At 53.0% G+C, this 23,345-nt stretch overlaps 4 protein-coding genes across 11 annotated transcripts in view; 2 read left to right on the top strand and 2 right to left on the bottom strand.

The window, feature by feature from the left end:
* Positions 1-1,088: 1,088 nt before the first annotated feature.
* Positions 1,089-9,405, bottom strand: Rgs11 (regulator of G protein signaling 11). Its single transcript, XM_031350471.1, has 13 exons — positions 9,302-9,405; positions 8,828-9,044; positions 8,656-8,762; positions 7,928-7,979; positions 7,766-7,824; positions 7,375-7,451; positions 4,937-4,966; positions 4,581-4,694; positions 4,368-4,483; positions 4,165-4,252; positions 3,949-4,087; positions 1,990-2,072; positions 1,089-1,902 (listed from the first exon to the last, which is right to left on the bottom strand). The coding sequence occupies exons 1-13, from the start codon at positions 9,368-9,370 to the stop codon at positions 1,782-1,784; spliced, it is 1,272 nt and encodes a 423-aa protein (XP_031206331.1). The 5' UTR covers positions 9,371-9,405; the 3' UTR covers positions 1,089-1,781.
* Positions 9,406-10,972: 1,567 nt separating this feature from the next.
* Positions 10,973-13,128, top strand: Arhgdig (Rho GDP dissociation inhibitor gamma). Of its 5 annotated transcripts, none has more exons than XM_031350473.1 (6): positions 10,973-11,247; positions 11,945-12,124; positions 12,217-12,300; positions 12,489-12,565; positions 12,641-12,704; positions 12,782-13,128. In XM_031350473.1, exons 1-6 carry the CDS (start codon positions 11,175-11,177, stop codon positions 12,979-12,981), a joined length of 678 nt encoding a protein of 225 aa, XP_031206333.1. In that variant the 5' UTR covers positions 10,973-11,174; the 3' UTR covers positions 12,982-13,128. The 5 variants fall into 5 exon arrangements, with proteins under 5 accessions (XP_031206333.1, XP_031206334.1, XP_031206337.1 ...); XM_031350474.1 differs by having other exon boundaries at positions 10,985-11,247; positions 12,489-12,547; XM_031350477.1 differs by lacking the exon at positions 10,973-11,247 and adding an exon at positions 11,307-11,358.
* A 52-nt stretch (positions 13,129-13,180) lies between these two features.
* On the top strand, positions 13,181-16,318 carry Pdia2 (protein disulfide isomerase family A member 2). The gene is made up of 11 exons (XM_031350470.1): positions 13,181-13,485; positions 14,047-14,253; positions 14,358-14,491; positions 14,571-14,708; positions 14,776-14,892; positions 15,033-15,158; positions 15,231-15,428; positions 15,516-15,636; positions 15,717-15,898; positions 15,992-16,099; positions 16,196-16,318. The coding sequence occupies exons 1-11, from the start codon at positions 13,278-13,280 to the stop codon at positions 16,238-16,240; spliced, it is 1,584 nt and encodes a 527-aa protein (XP_031206330.1). The 5' UTR covers positions 13,181-13,277; the 3' UTR covers positions 16,241-16,318.
* Positions 16,319-16,504: 186 nt separating this feature from the next.
* Positions 16,505-23,345, bottom strand: part of Axin1 (axin 1) — a 61,245-nt gene continuing 54,404 nt past the window's right edge. For 3 of the 4 annotated variants that reach the window (XM_031350466.1, XM_031350467.1, XM_031350469.1), the window contains 5 exons: positions 22,871-23,041; positions 21,664-21,909; positions 19,317-19,424; positions 17,980-18,147; positions 16,505-17,378 (listed from right to left, as the gene is read on the bottom strand). In XM_031350466.1, coding sequence (XP_031206326.1) covers positions 17,252-17,378; positions 17,980-18,147; positions 19,317-19,424; positions 21,664-21,909; positions 22,871-23,041 — 820 coding nt within the window. In that variant the 3' untranslated portion in view covers positions 16,505-17,251. The remainder of the gene's footprint in view (positions 17,379-17,979; positions 18,148-19,316; positions 19,425-21,663; positions 21,910-22,870; positions 23,042-23,345) is intronic. The other variant, XM_031350468.1, reaches the window with a different exon arrangement.

Below are 23,345 nucleotides of genomic sequence, written 5' to 3'. Positions count from 1 at the left end.
AGGTGAGCATTGGCTGTCACAGCACAGGAGAGCCTGGAGGGCTTCAGGGTTCGACTTGAGTGTCAGTCCTTTTGAGAACCCTTCGAAGTTTGCAAAACATGGCCTTGTTCTCGTAACTGCTCGTGTACAGAAGCCCAGAGTGTGCACAGGTGTGCCTGTGGCGTCAGCATGTCAGCTGAGGTTGATAATGTTTTCAGAGCAGGAAGTTGGTCCCTCAACCCTGCAAAGTAAAGGTAACACAGCATACAAGTGGCCCTGAACGGAAGGGAGATAGGGGAGAGGGATGTACGTGCAGATTTCAGGAGCCTGGCTCTCCACTGCACAGGATGAGGTGTGGGGTCCAAGGGCACCCACCACTCTCAGTGGATTGTGCCCCATACCTCACATCCTACAGCCCACTTAGTGGCTTCTGAGGACAATGACCTGTTTATGGCCATTAAGGAGCTGAATGACCCACTAGCCTGCCATGGTTTCTTAGGGTCTCAGGGCTTGCTCTGTGGCCAGGCACACCTGCCCAGGGGACACTTAACAGGTGGCAACATCCTGTGTACCCACAGCTTCTTTCACAGGCTTCTGGCTCTCTGCTGCACTTACGCACCCATCCTTGGTACCCTTTCTCCTCCTCAGACCAAGTGCAATTAATGCCACTGAAGTCTGAGAGGGGGGCTGGGTCATTCATCAGCCCGAACCAGACAGGCACAGTCCACAGTAATCACTTGGGAAAAAAAACCAACATATTGATTTATATATGAGTAGGGGTATATATGGAAATCAGAAGACAGTCTGTTGGAATCACTTCTCGGTACCATGTAGGGGATTGAACTCAGATCACCAGGCTTAGCAGCAATCACCTTTACCCACTGAATTATCCCACCACCCCCATGTTGACTACTTTTTATACCAGAACCACATCCTTGATCATTCCCCCCACCCTCTTCACACACATACACACCAATAGATGGCATGTTCACACCACAGATGCCACATGCAACCTGCACACCTGCCATTCCTCCTACTTAGCACCCACCAAGCATTGAGCCCAGACAGTAAAGCCATAGGCTCAGTCAAGCTGGGCCCATAGAAGAATGGACTATACAAGGGCCTGAAAGCTTTATTTCTGTAGAAATGGGTTGTGAAGGGAGATAGAGAAGCCTGTTGGGAGCTACATGGCAGGAGGCACCATCTCTATTTCTACCTCTGGGGTAGGGGTGGACAGGAAGACTGGATGCCAAGGCTGCCAGCTTGACAAAGACTTGCCCTAAGAGATCCGGGAACCCTTCAGCGAGGACAACAGTGTGAAGTTGCCTTCCTATAGATCTGATCAGATGAGAGGTGGAAGAGACGCCATGTACAGCAGTGAAATGGTACCTGCCGATGGCGTCTCCTAAGAAGTCACTGGGTTTAGCCTTCCTGAATGGGGTGGCATGGCCAGAGACTGATACCTCATGTGCCACTGACTTGACATTCTACAGTCGAGATGGCCTCCTAGCCCTGAACTGAAGACTACGGAATATCAGGAATTCCGAGGAACTTGATTTTACCTTTCTTTTAGAACAAGTTCTGTCCTGGCAAGGATCAGCCAATGAAATCTTGCTCTAGGAATCAGCTGGGACAGTCTCTTGTAGGCAGGGGAGGGCTTACTTAGTGGAAGCTAAAGGGCCTCATAGCAAGGCTGGGCCCTCTACACAGACACCAGTGCTGAGGGTATCTCTGTCAGGTGATCACGACCCTACGGGGTGTCAGGCAGATGATGGTAAGGTGAGGTGTGCAGCAAGAGCCACCTACTCCTCCCCATCCGTGGCAGCACTGGCAGGGGAGCTGGTCGCTGCAGGCTCCCCAGGGGTGGCCTGGAGAGCAGGTCTGGGGCTGGAGTGCAGAGGCTTCCGCAAGAATGGAAATGGCCTGGGGACAAGAGAGTGCTGAGGTCACAGGTCCTTTCCCTGCAGGGTCCTCCCTGCTCAGTGGTCATAGGGCGCCAGCTTGGCTCACCAGCACTTTGTCTCCAGGGGAATCACAGCTTCCTCCAGCAGGCTCTTGTATATGTCAGACTTCAGGAACCTTGGATAGGAGTCCTGCAGGAGACAGCGTCCAGTCTCTGATTCAGCATTGCTGGGACAACCTTCTGCTCAGGACCCTGCAGGACCCTACTGGGGGCCAACTTTCCAACACTAGCCCAAACCAGGACCTAGAGAGACCTGACACCCATCTGGTGGAGCCACTAGATTGCAAAACATGGGCAAGAGGCACCGTGTTCACCCAGAGGGATGCGTCAAGCACCTCCAGCCAGGGAGAAGGAGCCAGAGTGCTCCGTCTGCAGAGGAAGGGCAAGGATGTAGGATTTTAACTGCACAGCTCAGCAAGGCTGATGGTTCGTTCACACCTGCCATCTCAACAAAGGGAGGAGGAACATAAACTCATGGATAGCCTGGGCTACATAGACAATAAATAGCCATGCTCTAAAGGGCAGAGCATTCCATAAAAAAATCTCAAAAAACTCATTAGAGTCCAGGCAGAGTGATGCACACGTTTAATCCCAGCACTCAGCAAACAGGCAGGCATTGTGAGTTCAAGCCCAGCCTGGTCTACATAGTGAGTTCCAGGACAGCCAGAACTGTGTGGAGAGACCCTGCTCAAACAAAATTAAGAGAAAAACCACACCAGAGAGAAGGAGGCCACCAAGGTCTGGGGAGACATGGAATGTGACCATTAAGATGACCAAGTCAAGAGGAGGGAGAACTCACAAGTCAGGGTTGGGGACATAAAGAACCCACATTTCTTTGTTTTTGTTTTTTGTTTTTTTGAGACAGGGTTTCTCTGTATAGCCCTGGCTGTCCTGGAACTCATTCTGTAGACCAGGCTGGCCTTGAACTCAGAAATCCACCTACTTTTGCCTCCCAAGTGCTGGAATTAAAGGTATGTGCCACCACTGCCCAGCTAGGGTTGGTTTTTTGTATGTTTTTAAGAAAACATTTTTTAAAATAGTGTGATGGTGCATGTCTGAAATCCTGGCATGTAGGGGTGGAAACAGGATTGAGAGTCAAAATCACTCGTAGCACATTCAGGGAGGGTCTGAAGTATAGGAGGCTGGCTGTAATGGTGCTGTGGTAGTTAGTTGCTGTGGGTTGAAACTTATTAAACATGTTGAAATCTATGACTTTTTTTGAGACAGGGTCTCACTCTGTAATCCAGGCTAATCTTGAACTCTCACAGATCCACCTGCCTCTCTGCCTTCCTAACAGCAGAGATAAAGGTTCCCGCTCCCAGGCCCTAAGAATTCTATGAATTTATTATGATATTAAACACCAGGAGGCTGAGGCAGGAGAGTCACCCACAGGTCAAAGGCCAGTCTGAACATTTATACATAGTTTGAGATTACAGAATGAGACCCTGACTCAGACAAACTGAAAACCCCATTAACCACTCTGAACAAATACCAAAGATCCAGCCAATTGTGTTAAAACTGATCAGTAGAGTAGAGCTTTGACTCCATCTGTCCCACCATAGGACCAGAGGGTACATAAAGGGTGGGGAAGCTGGGTGGAGGTGGCGCAGGCCTTTAATCCCAGCACTTGGGAGGCAGAGGCAGGCGGATTTCTGAGTTCGAGGCCAGCCTGGTCTACAGAGTGAGTTCCAAGACAGCCAGGGCTATACAGAGAAACCCTGTCTTGAAAAAACAAACAAACAAAAAAACAGGGTGGGGAGGGGAAGGGACAGCCTAGTCGAGACAGTAGGCAATGGTGGGGTCTGAATCCTACCATCACACTGGTTTACTGGTACCAGAGCAGCAAGTGACAAAGGCTGTGCTCATGCCTCATGAAGTAAAAAAGCAAAAAAACAACCCAGAACTAGAGAAAGAATGTGTGTGTGTGTGGGGGGGGCAGGCTGTGATGGCTGGGACACCAAGGATGTGGAAGGGACAATGATAGCTGGACACCAGGATGTGCCCACCTTCTTCATGAGCATGTAGATGTGCAGCTGTGCTGCATCCAGGACATAGCGGTGTGGCTGGCGCAGCCCCTCCAGGGTCCACTCCATTGTCCTGCTGTCAATGTTGATCCAGCGGGCAGCTCCAGGGGCCAGGAACTGCCTGAGATACCGATGCTACAGTGTGACCCATGCTGGGGCTAAGTGATGGCCACCTAGCTTCCGCTTCCACACACTTACTGATACACAGAGTCCACCAAGGTAGGGACCTGGGCCTGTCCACCAAAGCGCAGCTCCTCACATGCCTCCCAGAAGCTGAGGTTTTCCGCTAAGGACAGGGTTAAGGGTTCTCACTGAGCTGGCTAGAGAAAACCTGGGACAGGGTCCCAGGTAGTAGCCTCCCTCCCTTGGGGGTGCCTACAGCAGGAAGGTAGGCGTCTTACCGCTGAATTCCTTCTGGAGAAAGTCCATGAAGTGGGTGCGCCCCACAGGGTCATCCAGGAGCTCCCGGAAGCTGAAGCTCCATCTCTCAACACGGAGCTTTGTGGGGGCAGCCACGCTGGGAAGGGAGAGATGAAAGCAAGAGAGAGGGGGCTGTTCATCCTGCTACCAGTCCAGGGGCATTTAACAAAGGCACCCAGAGACTGGGGGCTTACTTGGGGGCATTCATGGCCCAATAGGTGACATCATCTGTGATCCAGGGATTGCTGGGCAGGCACCCAGACATGATGGGATCGTGCGGCCCGTGCTGGCTGCTGAACTTCAGGTACCTGGGGGTTCCAGAGAACAGTGCAGGGTGACCTCGGGAACAAAACTGTATAAAGGGTCTGGGTTGGGAAGGGGCTCTTGCTTGGCAGCCTCTCACTCACGCCTCTAGGCAGACAGAGGACTTCACCCGGTTCCTGCCCAGTGCCTTCCTGAAGCACTCGATCTACGACACCAGAGCGGAGTCAGGACCCGTGCCCGGTGCTGAGCGACAGGTTTCCCTACCCACCAAGTCCGTTGGACTTACCTCACACTTATAGAAATCCGAGCTCTAGGTCTGAAAGACACAGTTGGCTTAGGTTACAAAGCAGCTTTCTGGGATTCAGAAACACCACCGTGTTTCCACCCAGGGCTGAGACCTCGCCCCACCAGGATGAATGACTCAGACCTGGAGTCCGAGGTTAAGAGCCCTCTCCTCCTAACGCTCAGGGAGAACTCTCCCAGACTTTATCCAGGGACTCTGAAGATGTTCTACAAAACCCTAAGGCTGTCTAGCAATTGCTCACTTGTTATTAACCTGTCATACTTTCCAATGACTTCAAGTGTTTTTGTTGTTGTTGAGACAGTTTTCTCTGGTTCGTGCTGGCCTTGGATCCACTATGGAGCTAAGGACACACTTTATGATCCTCTGCCTTCGCCTCCCAAGTACTATGATTAGAGGTGTCTGCCACCATCCTTGGCACTTAAAATATTTTTGTTTGGTTGGTTGAGGTTTTTTTTTGTGGGGAAGAACAGGGAGTTGATTGTTTTTTTGAGACAGGGTTTCTCTTGTGTAACAGCCTTGGATGTCCTGGAACTTGGGCTGGCCTTGAACTCACAAAGACCCACGTGCCTCTGCCTCCCTAGTGCTGGGACTAAAGGTGTATGCCACTAAGCCTGAATGTTTGTTTTGAGACAGAATCTTTTTATGTAGCTCTGGCTGTCTTGGGACTTGCTATATAGACCGGGCTGGCCTTGAACTCCACCTGTCTCTGCTTCTCAATGCCAACATGCCCAGTCTTTAAAGTCTTTTTAAAGATATGTATATTGAAAAATCTTTCTCTGGGGAGCCTGGTTTAGCTGAGTCACAGCCTCTCTAGGCAGGTTTGTATGGCTGGACTAGAGGAGCCACCTAGTAGACTGGCCAACTATTCCCCTGGGCACGGCGCTGAGGTATGTAGATGACACCTCTGGCTTCCAACATCCACCCTAGCTCTCTCTGCTTTTATATACAAAAAAAAGTTAGGGAGTGATTTTAGCAAGATGTTATGAGACAACAGGATCTGTTCTAAAATTTGGGTTTGGGTGGGAGTAGCTGTTGCGTGTAGGGGCATTGCTGCATTAAGGTCTGTTTGTGCTGGGTCCCACCTTCTCTAGTTTGGAGGTTACCAACGCTTTGGAGGGAGGGGCCTATGGACTCAGAGCCCTCAGGCCAAAGCCCTGCAGTCATCATTTCCCCTCACTGGGAACTCTGTTGCTGTTTCAGCCTGGGGGAAGAGGGTCTCACCCTCCCCTGTGACTGGGACCCCCACTTACTTGCACCCAAGGCAGCAGGTGAGAGAAAAGAGGACAAGAGTTACTAAGGGAGTCTGTGGGTGGGGTCCAAGAGAAGCTGAGACCAGGCACATCGTAAAATAGGGACCTTGGAGTGGCTGCATTAGGTCCATTTAGGTGGATCAAATAATAGATAAAATGGACTGGTGACCAGTTCAAAGAAATGGGAAGTGTGCTGAGTGGAAGGGTGTGTTAGAGTTAGGGCTAAAGCGGCAGCAGTCAGGGTAGGGGGCTGAGTGTGAAGTGCTTACCATCTGCACGTGACTGGGGTTGTAAGAGCCCCTCTCAGGACCCTGCTCCAAAACGTTAGGTGCCCCAGGCTGCAGAAGGATGATGAGATGGGGGTGCTGAGACCCCTAGCCCCACACACTTCAATACCCTTAACTGTTTGGTGTGGGAACTGACATTCCAAGGAACTTGGGAACTGAGCCCAGGGCTGGCCTTGAACCCCATCTCTCTGCCCACCCTGACTCAGGGTGATCCCCTTGGATAGTAAGCAGACCTCAAGTCATGTGCTAGGGCCTCTGTTTCCCAGCATTGCTCCCACTTCCCAACTCCAGTCCTTCTGCTGCAGTTGAGATCAGCCTTCACCTTGTGTCCTGGGACCCTCAGCCCTGCCTGCACTGGCTCTTGTGTGTCTCCCTTAGACAGAGTGAACCTGGCTTGTTCTGTAGTCTGGGACTAGAGGCAGCCTCAGACCTGACCCTGTCACCTCCACATTTTCAATCAAGAAACAAAAACAAGTCCCTTGCCACCCACCCACCCAGACTCTGAAATCCATCTTTGCACAGCAAAGAAAGCAGTTTTGAGAGGTTTTAGTAAAGCACATAGACCTTAGACTCCCAGGGAAACTCCTCCACTCTCACCACATGAGGGAGGACTCACGGGGGGCTTGTTCACCAGCCAGTATGTCTGCTCCTGACACGAAATGACCAGCCTGTCTCCCTTCCGGCGCTGCTTAGCAGCCCTGGGAAGAGTAGGCAGGAGTGAGAGGAGGCTGATCCTAGCACAGCACTCCCCACACTCGGCCATGAGCAGTTGAACCTGTGATGTCATGGTCTTGACCCCAAGGCTGCCAGGGACCAGCTCGGTGACATCCTGAGCATTCTGAGCTCAATGTCCCACCAGCTGTGGTGTGGTGTGGTGTCTCACCGCAGCTGCTCTCGAGCCTGCATCAATACTAGATCCCATGTATGGTTAATCTTCTTGTGCAGCAGGGCATAATGTTCCTGGAGGGCAGCAGGGTATATCCAGTGGGTGAAGTTGCTAATCCCCACACAGGCCTACCTCTGCAATATGGGCCTCAGCTCTCGAAGGGACACTGCAGGGAGTTAATGGTGTGTGTGTGTCCCTGCCTGGTACAGAAACCAGCCCAAACCATTGGTCTTAAACAGGGGCTGCCTCCCCTTCTGGGAACCCTAAACCTCCCCCATAGGGGCCTTCTGAGTGAGGCTCCAGGGGTGTATTATTGAGCGGCCTAGGTTGCATGCTCTGGTTCAAGGGGTGAGTCTGTGCTGGACTCAGTCTGCTGGAGGGCTCTCACCTTCTCGTAGTCCACTAACGCCCCTTGTTTTTGGATGTTCTTCTTAGCCAGGTAGATGGCTGGAAGGACAGGAACATGGTGCAGAGAGCCATCACTGTAAACCCCACGGCCTTGCCCTGAGACTACCCGTTCCCAGCCTGGATTTCCACCCATCTCACTCACCATAATCCAGCTCAGCAGCTGGCCACAGAGTACTTGTCCAAAAGTAGGGTGTCTTGTGTTGTGCAGGGAAAAGGACATCCAAAGACTTTGCCATTTCTCTCCCAAGTACCTCCCACCACCTCATAGCTCCCAGCAATGGCTGGGTTGAGGGTGCATCCTGATGTGACACTCCAGCTGGTCACTGCCCATTCTCTTTTGGGGGCGAGGGTTGGGATAGCATTTCTCTGTGTATTCCTGGCTGACCTGGAACTCACTTTGTAAACCAGGCTGGCCTCGAATTTGCAGAGATCCGCCTGCCTCTGCCTCTTGAGTGCTGGGATTAAAGGCGTGCACCACCATTGCCCATTCTTACTACCTGGAATTTGGGGGTCTTGTAAAAGGACTACCTCCCTGACTCGGAATGCCAGTGGAGCCTGATAATCCAAGGATGTGATCACAGTCTGAGCTTGGGTTGGCCTGGACTCACATACTGAGGTGCAGGGATCCTATCATTACACCCAGCAGATAATTTTTCCAGGATGAGGCCTCCTGGGACCCCGGCAGACACTGACCTTTGCGTGGGTGCTGCAGCACCAAACAAAAGTTGAAGCTCCCTGGATTTGCCTCAGTCCAGATTTTTTGTGGGGAGGGGGGCGGTCCAGCCTGGTGACGTCATAACGTCCCGCTCCAACCCCAGTAAGCTCCACCCTCCCTTAAGTAGGGGTGCACCCTGCAACCCTGGGCCTGACCTGGAACCTGTAGGGTGTCTCGTCCGGCCTGAGCGTCAGATCTCGGGACTCACGCAGTGGGTAGATGTAGCCGTGCTGCGCCAGGAGTGTGCCCAGGTGCAGGGCTTCTGAGGAGAACGAAAGTGAGCGCTCTGCCAGCCCTCGCCCCAAGCCGCGGTGCGCCGACTCTCACCCTCCTCCGAGATGCAGAACTTCTGAACCAGCCATTCCACGATGTCTCTGCCTGCACAGGAGAAGCCAAGTGGGCGGAGACCGCAGCGCCCTGCTTCCCCAGGGTGTCCACGAGCCTCACCCGCTACAGCGTGGGGAATGACGGTGATCAGAAGGCGCTGGCTCCGCATCTTCACACCCTGGTCAGGGTCCTGCATACTCACGACAACCCGCTCCATCTGAGAGCGAACGCGGGGGGAAAGGGGGGCGAGGGAAGTAACTCAGATCGCGCACACTGGCCCCCCCCCCCGCCCCAGGTTCCCCACGTCACCGCGCAGAGACAACAGACTGGCAGTAAAGGCCGGGACCCCAGCTACCCAATGCTGTCATTATGAACTCCCAGTGATTTCCTGGGTCTGTTCACCGCCCCCCTCACCTGCCGCGTTCCACGCCCCTTCTCCTCCCCAAACTCTATGCCCACAGGCCGAGGGCCCACCTTGCTGAGATGCGGTCTCTGCATTCGGGAGCACCCGCCGTGGGGTGTGCAGCCGGTAACCGTGGCCATGGCGGACCTCCAGAGAGGAAACGCCCCGCCCCATGCCGGCCCCGCCCGCTAAGGTTAACTGTGTGAGCCTCGGGACACGGGTTCCCAAACCATAGAGATGCCTGTGCTCTTGAAAACTGTGACTTGGGATAGCCTGCAATGTGGGCAGCTTGAAACCTCAGATGCCTGCAAGGCAGAGGAGCCTGTCTTAGTCTGGTGGCTTACTTGCTGCAGGGCTTGGTCCTAGAGATGGGACTTTATCACTGAGGCTCTGGCACAGGACAGTGTAGCCGGATAGATTAGGTTGGAAGCAGTGGTTTAGGTTTTTGTAGCCACAACTCCATTCGTGGGCCAGTAAGGAGTGCAGGGTCCAACAGAGTCAGGATTGTAGGGTCAAGGGTGTGGCTTAACTTGACCTAAGAGTATCCTTTCACAGATATGACAGGTACGGCCTGGTGAAGCCATAGGGTTTGTATGACGTAAGCCTTACCTGGCAGGTCATTGGTCCATTTATAAAGTCACGAGTGGGTTGTTTCTTTTTTTCTGAAGATAGGATGCCCTTTTCCTCTTCCTTACCCTAGTAATGCCAGGGGCCATAGGAGGGGTAATTGGCTTTACTGAGACCAGGAACCTTCAACATAGCATTTGAATCAGAGGGGCTGGAAGGGTGTCCTACCCAGATATGGTACATCACCCAAAGATCTCAGCCTTCTCCCAGTCCTACTTCACTTAAACACAAGGTCAGGCTGGCCCCAGGCCAGCTGTCCTCCCTGGATGAGTAGGCATCTCTGGAGGTTGCAGGCTGCTGACAGCTGAAGCTATCTCCAGTGTCTAACATTACACACTCGCTGAAGGGCACGGGTGGGTCTCCATGGCATCTTGGGCCTCCTTGCAGGATCTTGCTTTGGAAAGGTAGTGGACAGTGTGGCCACTAGCCAAATACATCAGTATTCATGGTTGGCACAGCAAAGCAAAGATGGGCCTGATGCCTGGATATGCCCAGAGATGCAAGACACTTACTTTGCACTACTTCCTTATGCTGATCCAGGCCTTTGGTCCTGCGGTCCTCAGCTGAAGGCCCAGCTCACCAGTCACCTGCCTGAGCTAATAAACATTTCCTTCCATCCCTAGGTCTCCTCTGGATGTTAAGATTAAGAAATCCCTCAGCACCTACTTTCTGTTTCTTTCAGTATCCTGTCTTTTCCCTGTCTAGGAACCTGCAGAATTGTCTGCGTCCCAGGTCTCCACAGACATTCCTCCTCCCCGCCCCCACATTCGCAGTCTGTACCAATAAGCTTTTAGAGATCTTGAGTCTGTGTGGCCCAGTCTGCACTTCAGAGTGTGGGTACCAAGAACCAACAGGGTGTGGCCCATCTGGAGGCTCATAGGCCCCAGGAGTCCCCTTTGCCCAGACAAGAGAGAGGGAGCAGGTGGAGGGTTGCGGGGCTCCCGGTGTGCCCTGCGCCGCTTGCTGATAATGGGAGTCCAGGGACGTGGGGGCGTCGCACCTGTTCCACTTGGCGTCCCTGGCCAGCACGCCCCGCCCAGGGGATCCCGGGGGACCCGACTCCACGTGGGGGTGGGGCAGCCCTGGGTCCCTGGCGACGCGTCCCGGCTCCGGGCGCGGCAGGGACGACCGGGATCCGGCGCTGTGCGGACGACAAGCGCGTCTCTGCGGGCTGCGCGGGGTCCGCGGAGCGGCTGGGGGCGCGCGGCGCGGGCGCGGCGCTGGGCGCGGGGGGCGCTCCCGGCCGGGATGAGCTCACCGCAGTCGCGCCGGGGCTGAGCCGAGCGGGCGGCGGCTCCGCGGCGGGCCGCGGCTACCATGCTGGGCCTGGACGCGTGCGAGCTGGGGGCGCAGCTGTTGGAGCTGCTCCGGCTGGCGCTGTGCGCCCGAGGTGAGCTCCCGAGCCGGGCGGCGGCCACGTGCGCCGGGGGCTGCAAGGGAGCGGCACGGTTGGGGGTCAGTCCCCGCGGCAACTTTAGGGCGCGTGGGGACCTCGTGGCGTGTAGGTATTCTGGCCGGGCGTGGGACTTTAGTCCAAACAGACCCTTCTGGGGAAGGGAGCCAGGAGGGAAGGAGTGTGTCCAGCCGGGAGGCTGCGGCCTCTCCCGTTAGGTGGGGCTGGGGCTTCTTCCGGTGAGAGGCAATCCTAAGGTTGGAGGGCAGTGGGCAGCATCTCAGTGAGACCCCTGTCCCTAGACACCCAAAGGGACTATGGAGACCCCTAGTTTGGGGCACCATCGGGGGGATCTAGGACATTATGGGAAGAGTACAGAGCTGGGGAGCCCCTGGAGTACCCCAGGGCCACTACTTTCAGTAGTAGCCTGTAAGCTAACCAGAAACAAATTGGTCTCTCCAGGGTTCTTAGGAACCCCTTCCAGTCACAAAAGCCCCTTCTGAAGAGACCAAGTCTAGGGATTTCTAGGGACTTGGGGGTCACTGTGTGTCCATGACAGCTCCTATGGCTTCTTTAGCTCCACTGGATAGTGGGAGGAACAACAAATGAGAGTGTGGGTCTCGGCTCAGCACTTGAATGTTAGGGTCAGCAGGTGGCAGGTGCTTAAATAAATACCTTCCCCTACTCGCTGCAGTCCTCTTGGCTGACAAGGATGGGGAGCCAACTCCATCAGATGAGGTGCTGGATGAAATTGTACCAGAGTACCAGGCCCCTGGGAAGAAGAGCATGCTGGCGATCTGGCAGCTGGACCCCGGGGACGTGAGCTTGGTCAAGTACAAGCAGGCGCTGCTGGGACCCCTGCCACCCATTATGGGTATGGCCTGGGGCCTGGATGTGGAGGGCTGCAAACAGGGGGAGGGGACGGTAGGGACAGCAGAGCACCCCGTGGATGCTGTTTCTCCTCAGACCCCAGCCTGCCCAACGTGCAGGTGACTAGGATGACACTGCTGACGGAGCAGGCTCCAGGGCCTCTCATCATGGACCTTACAGGTAAACCCCCTCTGCAGACCACAACCCATCTTTGGATGAAGACAATCCTTGGACCCTGTGCCGAATTCTAGTCCCTTGGGTGCATTGCCACAGACTTCTTGGGCACCACCAAGTCCCCACATAGATGTTGCTGGGGCAGGGTCCTGTACATCCTGGAGATTTGAGTGTACCTGTCAATTCCCTAACAGGAGACCTAGATGCGCTGAAAAACCAGGTGTTTGTCCTGAAGGAGGGCATTGAATACAAGGTGAAGATCACCTTCAAGGTGAGGGTAGCTGCAGTAGGGGCTGGCCATGTCCCAGCCTTCCAGAGAAGGTCCTTAACCTTCTCCTTTCCTCAGGTCAACAAGGAGATTGTCAGTGGCCTCAAATGTCTGCATCACACCTATCGCCGGGGACTGCGTGGTGAGGCAGTGTGGAGGGCACCCCCAGTCTGGGGGAGGTGGGTGGAGGGTGGCTTTTGATGACCTTCCTTCCCACAGTGGACAAGGCCATCTTTATGGTGGGAAGCTATGGCCCCAGGGCCCAGGAGTATGAATTTGTGACTTCGGTGGAGGAAGCACCAAGAGGAGCATTGGCACGTGGCCTCTACGTGGTCAGATCCCTCTTTACTGATGACGACAGGCTGAACCACCTGTCCTGGGAGTGGCGCCTCCATGTCTGCCAGGACTGGAAGGACTGAACCCCACTTGGGGTCTGTATTCCCAATCTCTGTCAGTTACAGAGACCTGCAAGCATTCCCTAAGACCTCCCAGCTGGTGACCAGATGTCCCCCACTCTCTGCTGTGTCCCCCCCTCCTGGTGCCTATTAAATGTTACCTTGTCTTGCTGCCTGCGCGTTGCCTCTTTCTGCCTATCTCCGCCCCTGAGGGGCCTTTCAAACTTTATCTTCCCTGAGACCCAGCCAGGTGCCACGTGGCTGTTGCTGCTTGGTCCCCGATCCCTTTATCTGCTCCAGCCTTCAGGGCCCAGCACGCCATGGATGATCGGCTTCTGCCAGTGTTGCTGCTCCTGCTGGGTGTCTCAGGCTCATGGGGACAGGGAGAGGAGCCTGGGGGTCCCTCAGAGGTACTCCCTGAGGAGCCCATTGAGGAAGAAGTCCCCAAGGAGGATGGGATCTTGGTCTTGAACTATCAAACCCTGAGCCTGGCACTACAGGAGCATTCAGCCCTGATGGTGGAGTTTTGTAAGTGCTTGGGCCAGTGGGCTGAAAACCATGGTGGTAGCCTAGGGGTTCAGGCCTCTACTTCCTAGACTTGGCCTTTCTTGTGGGCACCCTGCCTCCTGAGTCCCAGGATCCCTGAGACAATGCCTAGACTGGAGGTTGTGATGGGCTTGGTGGTGGTCCAATCTGAGTGGGAAGGAGGGGTGTTGGTTTAGTGGGTACCCTGAGGACACATGGACACTCAAAGCCCCCATGCTCTGTCAGCCATGGTCACATACTGATGTTACTATCTTTGGGGCCTCTATTCCAAACAGCTGGTCACTGGTCTTTCTGTGGTTTCTTAAAATCTTTAAAAAAATGTCAAAGCATTCTTAGCTGATAGGCTTCAGAGAGAAGCTACATGTGACCCTGGGAGAGAGGAAACAGGATTCTTCTCTTGTCTGGGATCTGGCACCTATGTGTAGCTGGGATCAGTGTCTAGGGTGGGTCTGAGGGAGGATGTGAACAGAGCATGCTCCCTGTTGGACCTGGGTTGCAGCTGGGGTTACAAAGGACTGGTGTACTCACAGCCTCATCCCTCAGATGCCCCATGGTGTGGTCACTGCAAGGCACTAGCTCCTGAGTACAGCAAGGCAGCTGCCCTGCTGGCAGCTGAGTCAGCTGCGGTCACCTTGGCCAAGGTGGATGGGCCTGCGGAACCAGAGCTCACCAAGGAGTTTGGAGTGGTAGGGTACCCTACACTCAAGTTCTTCCAGAATGGAAACCGCACAAACCCAGAAGAATACGTAGGTATGAGGTGGGTATGGCTTTGGGAGGGCAAGTACACAGGTGTGGAGTGGGTGTGGTCTAGGGATGGGGCAGAAGTCCAGTCTGGAACAGAGACCCCTCCGCAGGACCCAAGAAAGGTGAGGACATTGCTGAGTGGCTGAGGCGGCGAGTGGGGCCCAGTGCCACACGTCTGGAGGATGAGGAAGGTGTCCAGGCACTGATGGCCAGATGGGATATGGTGGTCATTGGCTTCTTTCAGGTACAATGGCAGGGGTAGATAGGCTGTGGGAACACAGCTGTTGGTGGCATCCATGTTTCTCATGGGGCTGGGACTGTAGGATCTACAGGAAGAAGATGTGGCAACTTTCCTGGCTTTGGCCAAGGATGCCCTGGACATGACTTTTGGCTTCACTGACCAGCCACAGCTTTTTGAGAAGTTTGGCCTCACCAAGGATACTGTGGTCCTTTTCAAGAAGGTGAGCTGGGGCTAAGAACAGGGTTGGGGTCAGAGTCACAGCTCTTGCTAACCTTGTTGGTGTCCAGTTTGACGAGGGTCGGGCCGACTTCCCGGTAGACAAGGCAACTGGCCTGGACCTGGGGGACCTGTCCCGTTTCCTCGTCACACACAGCATGCACCTGGTCACAGAATTCAACAGCCAGGCAAGTAAAGCTGCAGGTCACTGTGAGGTAGATAAAGGGACCCTCAGGAGGTGGGAGGCTTGACTCGGGTGGAGGGACCTTGGGATGGGGGCCCTCAAACAGAGGCCTCAATAGAAGTCATGAGATTCTTATCCCTCCAGACATCACCTAAGATCTTTGCAGCCAGGATCCTCAACCACTTGCTGCTGTTTGTGAACTGGACACTAGCTCAGCACAGGGAGCTGCTGACAGACTTCAGAGAGGCAGCTCCTCCATTCAGGGGGCAGGTACTGAGGTCTCAGGAGGAGGGAGGGATGGTAGGGCTGAATAAGGCCACAACTTGGTATTACTTTTGGTAGGTATTGTTTGTGATGGTAGATGTGGCCGCTGACAACAGCCATGTGTTGAATTATTTTGGCCTAAAAGCTGAGGAAGCCCCCACCCTGCGTCTAATCAATGTTGAGACTACCAAGAAGTATGCACCTACAGGGGAGATAACCATCACTGCAGCTTCTGTGGCTGCCTTCTGCCACGCAGTCCTCCATGGGGAAATCAAGGTCTGTAGCTTAGAGGGGAGGAGGAACAGCAGTCCTAGGTCTCTGGCTCTGCACATGAGCCCACTGAAGGCCTGTTTGCTTCCCCAGCACTATCTCCTGAGTCAGGAGATACCCCCCGACTGGGACCAGGGGCCAGTCAAGACTCTCGTGGGCAAGAATTTTGAACAGGTTGCCTTTGATGAAACCAAGAATGTGTTTGTCAAGTTCTGTGAGTGTTGAAAGGGGAGAAGGTAGCAGGCTGGCAGGGGCACAGACAGGTCCAGCTAGCCAAGCTAACTCCTCCTCTAGATGCCCCATGGTGCAGCCACTGTAAGGAGATGGCTTCAGCCTGGGAGGCACTGGCAGAGAAGTACAGGGATCGTGAGGACATTGTCATTGCCGAGTTGGATGCTACAGCTAATGAGCTGGAGGCCTTCTCTGTTCATGGCTATCCCACTCTCAAGTTCTTCCCTGCAGGACCTGACCGAAAGGTGAAGGCATGGAGGTGGGTGGGGAGTGGACTACTCCTCAGTAGCTGGCCCTAGCTAGGGAGCATGCCCTCGGGTCTTCCTCTTTCTTCTCAGGTTATAGAATACAAAAGCACCAGGGACCTAGAGACGTTCTCCAAGTTCCTGGATAGCGGAGGTGACTTGCCTAAGGAGGAACCCAAGGAGCCTGCAGTCTCCACTCAAGTGGGTACTCCATCAGGACACCAGCCCCTGAACTGGTTCTCTCCTAACAAAGTGGGCAGAGGCAGGTCTGAGTTGGGCTTCTGTAATTCTTTCTAGGAAGCACAAGCCAATTCCACCTTGGGTCCTAAGGAGGAGCTGTAGCCATTGGGACACTCCAGAGAGTGGTGTCCTCAGGTGCTGAAGGGAGCTGTGTACTATAAATAAACATGTTGTCCCAGACTTTGTGTGGTTCATAAGCAGGGCTGGCTGCTAGTCTGCCTAATTTGGCCCCTGGCCTTTAGGGTCTGCCTGGGCAAGAATGGATAACCTGTTCAGAGGCCATCTTGCCTCCTTCACCACTTGGCTTCAGGGCCACATAGCCATTGGCCCTGCCCCACTGACAGCAGATAGTATATCACATATCCATGGGAGGTTCAAAAACGTTTTTATTTCATTATTATCCAAGTACCTTTGAAAAGATAATTGTACAAGTCATCGCATGAAAAATGGGCTCAGGGTATCCCCTGCTGGCCCTGGCCTGAGAAATGTACATATTTACACGGACACTTGGAAGGGACCACATCCCCCCCCTCCCTCTGCTGAACCAAGCTGGTGGCTGGAGACAGGCAAAGGGGCCTGAGATACTCAGCCGCCAGATTCACACAGTGGCAGGCAAGAGACAGCTATGTTGAAGGCACTCAGTGACATGTACAATATACAGAGGCCCCCACAGGATCCCCTGCTCCTGGACCTGAGCCCAATCAGGTGCAGTGGATAGGTCCCAGAGAGAGAAGAGGACACTGAGATACAAGCCCAGGGCCAAGCATCCCTAGGTCAGACTGTATTCAGAAGCAAGAGCTGCAGAGGGTCATGAGATGGCTCCTGGTATTGCTTCAGGGGGTAATGTGGGGGTAGGTGGGACTTTCCTCTCGAAGAGCAAAACAGAGAAACCCATGGAACCACTCAGTAGGACGACCCCCCACACCCCCACTTTCCTAGAGCCAGAGGGACGGAGGTTTGCAGACACCTGAGGCCCCCAGCCTCATCCCCTAGAAGAGCTCATGACACAATCTTGTGTTGTTCCCCACACCAGGCTCCTGAGGACAAGGCTGTCCACCTGGCTGATGACAGTGCACAGTAGTGATGGTGTGCTCTGGGTGTGCTGCCCAGTGCTCAGTCCACCTTTTCCACTTTGCCGATGATCTTTTCTTCAAAGACAGGCAAGACAGCCTCATCCTCCCGTACTTCCTCAAATACCACACCACAGTCAAACTCGTCACTCACTTTCTTAAAGTAGTATCTAGGGACAGAAAATTGTGGAGACAGTGAGAAAAACCTGCTCCAAGAGGAATGCCTCCCTCTCCTTGATCCCCTAGAAGTCCGTCCACCCTAGAGTGCAGGCTTCTCCTAGAAATCGAGCTGGGCTCCTGGTTGGTGCCTGCTGGGCAGTGGCAACACTTGGGGAAGAGCTGGGACCACTGACAGGCTAAGTTAATATAGCATGTTGGGAATTCCCAAAAACAAAACAAAACACCTGGGAGCCCCAATCCTGATAGGTTTCTTATTCAAAGAGAGCAGAGGTCTTGGGGCCCCAGCTCTGCCATCCACATGGGCTGACTCTAGTAGGCCGACGGGTTCTCATGTCACTCAGGTAGCACTAATCTGTCTATTGGAGTTTCCGAGTTGGCTAACATGGAGGGAGAGTCTAGGGCTAGAACAAAGGGCCAGTCTGGCTCTGAGGCAGGGTCCTGATGGCACCACACAGCAGTGAGTAGCATCCGTGGCTGAGAGAAGCAGGGTGAAGGGTAGATAAAAGACCAATGGGACAGAAAGCTTTTTCCTTCTACACTAAATCAAAAGCATACTGGGCAAGTATGCTCTATGGCTGCAGCCTCTCTCACCTGTAGCTTCCCTTCTTGGTTAGCAGCTCCTTGAACTGGCCCAGGGTGACAGCACGGCCCCTCACCAGGGTCCGGTAGGGGATGGGTTCCCCACAGAAATAGTAGGCCACAACGATGCTATCACATGGTGGTGCACTTCCGCCACCTGCTTTTCTTTGTGATTTTGTCCTGGGGCAGAAATAAAGTGGTAAGTAGTGGGCTCAGGGCCAGGTCACAGAGAGTACGCAAAGGTACCATCTACCAGCAGAGGACAAGACACCCCAGGGTCAGCACCTCATTAACCAGTGTGGTCTTCATAGGTCCTGCCACCCACCTACCCAAAATCAGGGTGCTTGTCCTGTGTAAACCACTGGAAATGAAGTACAGGTCTAGCTCTAAGAACACACTCCCCACCAGATCATGACCAGGCCAGGCATACAAAGTCCCATCTCCAAGGTTGTGAAGGGAGTCGGTTCCTAGACCCTGTCAAGTCTCAACCTCTCCAAACTTCCCTAAGTCTCAAGGGCAGACCAATCAGTGCTGCACAGATCTGGACAGAAAGTGTTCCTAGGTCCAGGATGGCCAGGATCTCTAAAGTAGACTAGAGACTCAGGTTCTCAAAGTGCTGTAAGACTGTTCTGAGTTTGGATGACAGGCAACTCTCCCGTGTTCCTGTTATCTTTCAACCACCCAGAAGCTTCCACAGCTGGCCTTGCCCATGGCCACAAGTGGGCCATTTTGACTGTGAGACTGTTGTCCGGGTTCTTGGACTTTGTTCCTGCAATGGGCTTCTGGAGTTCTTTGGGGATTCTCCAGAACAACAGGAGGGCTCCCTGCAGAGGCCCCATCTCCAGGCTTTGATGATGCCCTCTCTTATGAAGTGATTGTGATGGAGCTTGGGCTGAGTCAGCAGCAAGGCTCATCTTCATACGAGTAAAAGAACAGGAAGGACAATCAGCAATGTCCCTAACCTACATGTGACCATGGCAGAGTAGGTACAGAGCCTAAGTCCTAGCTGCAGTCACACTGTCCAGATCCTTCTATAAAGTTGGCTCAAACTCCTGGTGTTATTTCAAGGGGACGGGGACTGTGGACCTGCCAATCCCTAAACCTCGCTTAGGAGAGCAAAGACAAGATGAAAAGCAGGCTGTGGTACCTGCAGGCCCTAGTGATCATGTCACCACGATGTAGAGGCATGATCTCCTCTATTGGGAGACAGGAGGGAGAAGCCCCAGCAGGCCCTTCTCCAGCCCTGGTACTTCCTGGCTCAGTGACAAAACCTATCAAAATAGGTTTGGAATTTGGCCTGGCCTGGGCTGGGCTGGGCAAAACCAGGAGGACCCACAGGGCGCACATACTCTGTCTCGGAGAGTTCCAAGTCCGACACGGCTGGTACCACACTCAGCACCGGTGCACATGCTGGCCTGACACAGGTGCGTCCCCGCTGCATGACTGCCTGCACATACCTAGGGAACAACCCGCATCAAAGAGGATGGGGCTCAGCCAGTGTTGTGGACAATGGGCACAGAAAGGATGAGCAGCAGGACCTAGCCTACGTCAAAAACTCCCACTCACATATTATCAGAGACCCTGTCATTAGATATCTATCTAGACATAGGGTCAATGTCAGCCTGTACTTTGGAATACGCTCTGGAGAACTGCTGTCTAGTGCTAAGACTGTCACTTTACCCCCTGCTCAAATATCTTCTCCAGGCTAAAGGTTCTTCTTCTTCTTCTTTTTTTTTTTTTTTTTTTTGGTTTTGAGACAGGGTTTCTCTGTGTAGCCCTGGCTGTCCTAGAACTCACTCTGTAGACCAGGCTGGCCTTGAAATCAGAAATCCGCCTGCCTCTGCTTCCCAAGTTCTGGGATCAAAGGCATGCACCACCACTGCCTGGCTCAGGCTAAAGGTTCTTAAAGAGGATCTGTCAGCACAGAAATGTGGCTCTTTCTTACAGTGTCATCACAAACTTTCTGAAGATGTTGTGGACATCAGACATGGACAGTAGCAGTGGGTGGCTCTGCTGTACAGTATCTTGGGGAGTTTTTATTGACATGACTGAGGCATGTCCCAGGGTCTCTGCAAAGTAGAACCTTTCTAAGTGAACCCTCTATGGGGGGGTTATGCCAGTATGGGTTCCTAATAGTGACTTTACTTTCATCTATCTTAACAGGGCCTGCCAAAGCCTAGGGCTATCACTCCATAAATCTACACTTGCTTACACAGTTCCAGACCGATAGATGATCACTTTTCTCACACATGAAGATTTTGGAGGAACCAGCTAAGATTAGATGTGTGTGTGTTGTGCTTAGATGTGTGTGTGGGGTGGGGTGGGGTGGGTGGGTCGTAGTGGTGGTGGTGTCATACCCCAAAAAACATAGAACAGAGGGATTTAGCTCATGCTTCTGACAGGAGAAAACCACAGCCACTGCCAACATGTGGGGCTTGCCAGGTGCTGGGTAACCAGATGAACAAATGTAACCTCAGCATCACAAGAGAATCCTAACTCACAGAGTACCCTGCTCCATAAGAAAATCCTTCCTCCTAGAACATTTTGCTGCTCTGAGAGCACCCTGCCCAGACCACTGAGGGCATCAGTCTTAACAGATCCACATGACAGCCTGCTCAAATTGCCTCTGACCCTTGCCAGATACACATGGTATTTCAGCACCAGTAGGAACACTTCCTGCACAAAACAGGCAGCACAAGAGCATGCTGCTTACAGTAGGTGGCAAAGTTGTCCCTTGTGTTCGAGGCAACTGTAATTTCTTTTGAAATGAAAGTTAGTATAGGCTCAGAGTCTGGTTTGAGCCTTTGGAGACCTCTAGTGACCAGGGACATGTTTAAGCTTCCAGGGCAACTACAGCTTGACCCTGCTAGAGACCAGAAGTACAGAGCCTGCTAGTCATGAGCCACAGCATCTAAGGGAGTGAGGACCCCGACTCCAGAATCTATACATTCCAAGCTGAGTAAACGAGCTGATAGTCTGTTTGGTTTTTTTTTTGTTGTTGTTTTTTTTTGTTTTGTTTTGAGACAGGGTTTCTCTGTGTAGTCCTGGCTGGCCTTGAACTCAGAAATCCGCCTGCCTCTGCCTCCCAAGTGCTGGGATTAAAGGTGTATGCCACCACTGCCTGGCAGGAGCTGATAGTTTTAAAAGGCAATAGTGGCCTTTGTGTGACCATGGTTCCAGGGAATGGGTAAGAAACAGATTATGGAGAGAATTACCCATTTGGGAATTGCAATCAGCTACAATGTCCAGGCAACTGATTCAAAGCCAGCATAAAAGGGTCAGAGAAGGCATGTTCTGGCTCTAAGAATGTTGCTGCTCAAAAAGAATCTCTTTAAGTTTGGGCAGAACATGCTCCCCAAGAGACAGAACAGGCTTGCTCAACTGTGGTGGTGATGGGGCTGACACGGAGGAAGACAGGGAGCTGTGGTCTCTCCAAACAAGTCCTACAACTGCCTGCACTTCAGAACTTCCCATTATCTCCCCTGGCTGTGCTCTGTGAGGCTGTCATCAGAAATGGTCAGGATATCTACCACTAAGCCAGGTATGTCCAGAAGTTGTTGGTCATCTGACCATGCGCCTTGTAAGAACATTCACTTCACAGCCCTCTGTCCTCTGTGATTCTCAGTGGAGAAGCAGCCCAACATGGCTATCTTCCCTGGGGCCATGGTAAGGTCACCCTATACTACATGAACCTACCTCTGCTTGGAGGGCAGTTTGTTTGCTCTCTTTTCTTCTTCTTCTAAACGCCTGCGGGCCTCTTCCAGCTGGGTCAGGGGATTAGGGGCTGGATTGGGTGGCATTGTGGGATCTTGGATGAAAAGATGAGAAGGCTGGACAGAGTTCCGAAGCTGAGCGCTGACCCAGGGATGCACGGCCCCAGGACGCTCAATGGACAAGGGCCTGGAGCTTTCATGGGCCTGTTGCTTCCTTGTCCCAGAAGATCTTGGGGAACAAGCACAAGTGACTACATGAGCAGTTGTAGCAACCAAGTGTGTCCACACTCTACTACATATTCCTTCCCTTCCTGCAGACTTTTCTTTTTGTTTATGCTTTGAGATTGGACAAGGGGTTTCCTCATGATACACTGTCACTGAACTGCATTCTAGACCTTTCTTACTTTTTAAAAAATTTAATTATATTTTGTGTGTGAATACAAACACACATGTACCATGGCCTATGTAAAGATGTCAGGGGACAATGTAAGGACAATTGTACCAGGTGTGCTTGGCTTTATCTACTGAGCCATCACGCTATCCTTATTCTGAGAAAGGCCTTCTTCCTGCCCTTCCAGGCTGAGCTGGGTGTGGTTCCAGGCTGAGCTGGGTGTGGTAGCACATAGTCATAACTCCAGTTGGGAGGCAGAGGAAGAAAAGAATCACAAGCTCAAGGTTAGGCTCATCTGCACAGCCAACAAGTCAATAGGGACCTATGATTCCAAACAGTCTTTCTGCCTGCAAAAGAACCAGGTTCAGGTATCGGGATGCCACCTGCCTAACTTACATTCTCATGCTCCATACATAGGAAGGTAGCCTCCTAGCCATGGTCCCCAAGTGTGTTGAGGGCAGGTAGTGAGCAGGCAGCACATCAGAGTAATCTGGACTGAGGAAAGGAGTCTGCCTCATTCCTAAATCCCTAACAGGCTCAGAAATGGGTCATACAGAGGATCACTGATGGCATCTCTCTCTGTAGAGCAGGAATCTGTGCAAACACACAGCAATATGAGACAAGGCAGAGGAGAGGAGAGATAGCTAGAGAGGTCACATTAAAGCTCAGCAGCTTCAAACCCTCAGGAGTGAAGAAAAGTAGGTATAAAAGACAGAAATAAACTCCTGAAAGCAAAGGTGCTGGCAACAAGAGGACAGGTGGCTAGCTGCTCTGGGACAGGCCCCTGCAGTGGACTTACCCATGGCCTGCCTTCCGGTGTCTACTGATCTCCTTCTCGCCCTCAATGATCCACTGCATGATCTTCTGGTTCTTCTCTGCGTCCTCTGTGGTACTGGGTACCTCAGCACTGGCATTCTTCCCAGATTCAGCCTTCTTGGTGTTTCTTTTGGAGGGTGCACTGGATTTACCACTGGGAGAACAAGACATATGAGGTCACTCTGATCTTTCTTGCTATTTCCTAAACCCTCAAACTCAACAAGTCCTGTAACCCACTGTGAAGGCAGTGGTCTCTGTGAAGGTCAACTGTCTGCAGTTTGTTTTACTATGGTAGGAGAGCCAGGCTGACTAGAGCCCAAGACAAACCCAAAGCCCGCCCCTCCTCATTCAGTCATAGCAAGAACCTGGAGCCTGCTGGGCAGTGGTGGCACACACCTTTAATCCCAGCACTTGGGAGGCAGAGGCAGGCGATTTCTGAGTTCGAGGCCAGCCTGGTC

This window comes from Mastomys coucha, unplaced genomic scaffold (assembly GCF_008632895.1).
Source record: "Mastomys coucha isolate ucsf_1 unplaced genomic scaffold, UCSF_Mcou_1 pScaffold5, whole genome shotgun sequence".
In the NCBI taxonomy this organism is placed as follows: Eukaryota; Metazoa; Chordata; class Mammalia; order Rodentia; family Muridae; genus Mastomys; species Mastomys coucha.
This window is presented reverse-complemented; position numbering and strand designations above follow the sequence as displayed.